Source organism: Wasmannia auropunctata, unplaced genomic scaffold (assembly GCF_000956235.1).
Source record: "Wasmannia auropunctata unplaced genomic scaffold, wasmannia.A_1.0 LD336074.1, whole genome shotgun sequence".
NCBI lineage: Eukaryota > Metazoa > Arthropoda > Insecta > Hymenoptera > Formicidae > Wasmannia > Wasmannia auropunctata.
Window position 1 is genome coordinate 4,974,173 of NW_012026816.1, and position 3,080 is coordinate 4,977,252.

Consider the following 3,080-nt stretch of genomic DNA (forward strand, 5'->3'; position numbering starts at 1 on the left):
AAAATGGAGCGGAAAGTAAACGCGCTTTCAGCAATAGAAATAAGAGAAGCGTTAAAGGCATTAATCAAGATAGCTCAGCAAGAATGTTTTCCAAACCAGTTACAAGGCAACAATAAGACAGACATGATCGCTTCAGTCAAGAAGTTGAACTCTCTTAATCCTTTTTTTGATAGTGAAGGTCTTTTACGCGTGGGAGGAAGGCTTAGAAACTCAGAATTTTCTAATGATAAAAAGCATTCTGTGGTTCTGTTAGCAAACCATCGATTCACTAAATTACTTCTCATGGAAGAGCATATACGACTACTACATGCAGCACCGCAAGCATTGTTAGCATCCATACGCGAACAGTTTTGGATAATCGGTGGCAGAAATCTCGCAAAGAAGGTTGTTCACGAATGCGTAAAATGCTTCAGGAACAGACCACAGCAAACACAAGCATTAATGGGCGAATTGCCTAAATCTCGGGTGTCGGTAGCCCAATCTTTTCATGCCACGGGGATTGACTACGGTGGTCCTTTCTTGATAAAGGACAAGAAAGGCAGAGGCTGTAAAACGAACAAATGTTATATTTGCCTATTCATATGTTTCGCTACAAAGGCGATACATTTAGAGCTGATCTCCGACTTGACTACCGAATGCTTTATTTCGGCGCTCAGACGTATCTAGGCGAGGCAAACCGGCTCACGTATATTCAGATAATGGCACCAATTTCGTTGGTGCCAATCGCGAATTAAATGATCCAGCTCGATTCCTATTAAAGGAGCAAACAAGCTTAAGTGAATGCATCAATGACATAGGCATCAATTGGCACTTTATTCCGGCCTACTCCTCTCCACATTTCGGAGGTTTGTGGGAGGCTGGAATAAAGTCCACTAAACACCACTTAAAACGTGTTGCAAGCAATTCGTCACTGACATTCGAGGAATTTTATACGTTGATTACACAGATAGAAGCAATATTAAACTCGCGACCTTTAACTCCCATGTCGACGGATCCTAATGATCTCATTCCTCTTACTCCCGCTCACTTTTTAATTGGAAAGACCTTAAATTCAGTGGCCGATCCTGATTAGACTCATTTGCCAGAGTCCAGGTTGTCCAGATGGCAGCTGGTCCAAAATCTGCAGCAGCATTTTTGGAGGAGATGGAGCAAGGAGTTTTTGTCGGAACTACAACAGCGCACAAAATGGAAAAGGCCCTTCCCACAACTAAAGGAAGGCACGATGGTAATAATCAAAGAAGAAAATCTCCCCCCATTCAAATGGCGATTGGGGCGCGTAATATCCATTAGTCCAGGACGAGACCAGGTAGTTCGAGTAGCTACCGTGAAGACTTCTACGGGCACTGTACACATCACTATCGCGAAACTCTGTCCGCTACCTATTGAAAACTGTACCTATGTATTATATCTCAATTCGGATTATATTGCGTTACAGTATCTTCATATAGTTTATAGATAACGTTTCATCTAGATTCATAAGTTTGTTTTTAAGGATTATTATGTTATAATTATAGTTCACATTATTTGTTATGTCAATTAAGTAACACTAGAGTCAATGCACCTAGTCATGTTTACTACAGTCATGCTGATTATACTCATCAATACAGTCCACTCAATTAAAATTTTATTTTGATTGAAAGATATTCTTTCAATGCCGGGAGGCATGTTTATGCACATTTTCATGTAATTACTTGCGGTGCCCTCTTTACTTGTGATTGGTTGTTAGCCAGCGTGATCTGCGCGAGGAGCGAAGGAGCCAAGATGGCGAATAAAGATTCTCAGAGGCAAGACATGTTTTGTGTGCTCTCGTTATTTATCATAAAAAGTGAAACCCAGCATCATTCCGCATTAACATAAAACAATAATCAATTTAATAATTTGTACATTTTTACATAAATAAATCAAGTATTAATTAAAACTATACATATTAAATCTATACAAATTGTTATTTTTTTACAAAAAAAATAATTTTTAGATTTGATATTTAAAAAAATTATAATCATGTATATGAAATTTGTACTTTTTTAAACCTGAAGATTAGACAATTTTTACATTGTAGTATTTCTGGTAGTATAAAAAATTTATTTTTGTAAATGATTTCTATCATTGTAACACTTTTTTTTAAATGATTTTTATTTTTAGTTCATAAGAAATTATTACGTTATAGCTTTTCAAATTTTTAACTCAACATTAGACAAGGATTTGTTTTTATTCAGACACTTTACTTTGTAATTTACTAAATATTTTGTTAAAAAAAAGAAACATTTACAGATGTGATAAATATCACGATAATGCAATATTTAAAAATTCCATTTCCTATCTTTTCGTTCATTAAGTAACGTGTTCATAAATTGTTTGAAATATTTGTTTTAATAAATATACTCATGAAAGTTATAGTTGTTAATCGTGGAAGATAATTAATTGGTAATCGAAGTAATTGTCCGTAAGAAATAATCGTCTTTCAATAGATAATAATATGATAATAGATGGAGTGAAATGCAAACGAATTACTTGCCGATTCGAGTTTTGATGCGCGAATGACAATATTGCGCGCGGAGGTTTTGTATTCAAGATCGCGCATTGCCAAACAATAATTTAATCTACCGAGATATAATTTAATTTGTTTAGATATAATCATTTTTTTCTGGGATATTTCAGAGAGATAATTGGATTCTTCGAAGAAATTGATGGACCTAAGATAGCAAGGCTCAACATTACAGATTATTAAAATTTATACTAAGCAACAACAGTAAACATAAAATTCAAGTTGTTATGTGGAATAATGAAATAGACAGAATACATTTTCATATTCGACCTAATAGTGTAAGTATCAATTTTTCTCATTTTTTTCTTTATCTCTTTTATATTTACATTATATATTTGAACTATATTATACTTATAATTCAATTTTTTTTATCTGCATTAAACATGTTCAAAGAAATGCAATATTTGAAAATTGGCTAAATTTTAGTTTCTTGATTTTAAATTTTAAATAAAATATTAGCATAATTTTATAAATGTATGTACAAAATTTTGAAAATTCTATTCTCTAATATAAAAATTAATTTTTCATATTTAAA

The 3,080-nt window shown here is 33.3% G+C and overlaps 1 protein-coding gene across 1 annotated transcript; it reads left to right on the top strand.

Moving 5' to 3' along the window:
• Positions 1 to 3: 3 nt before the first annotated feature.
• Positions 4 to 1,072, top strand: LOC105449814. Its single transcript, XM_011689194.1, has 2 exons — positions 4 to 547; positions 657 to 1,072. The coding sequence occupies exons 1-2, from the start codon at positions 4 to 6 to the stop codon at positions 1,070 to 1,072; spliced, it is 960 nt and encodes a 319-aa protein (XP_011687496.1).
• Positions 1,073 to 3,080: the final 2,008 nt, after the last annotated feature.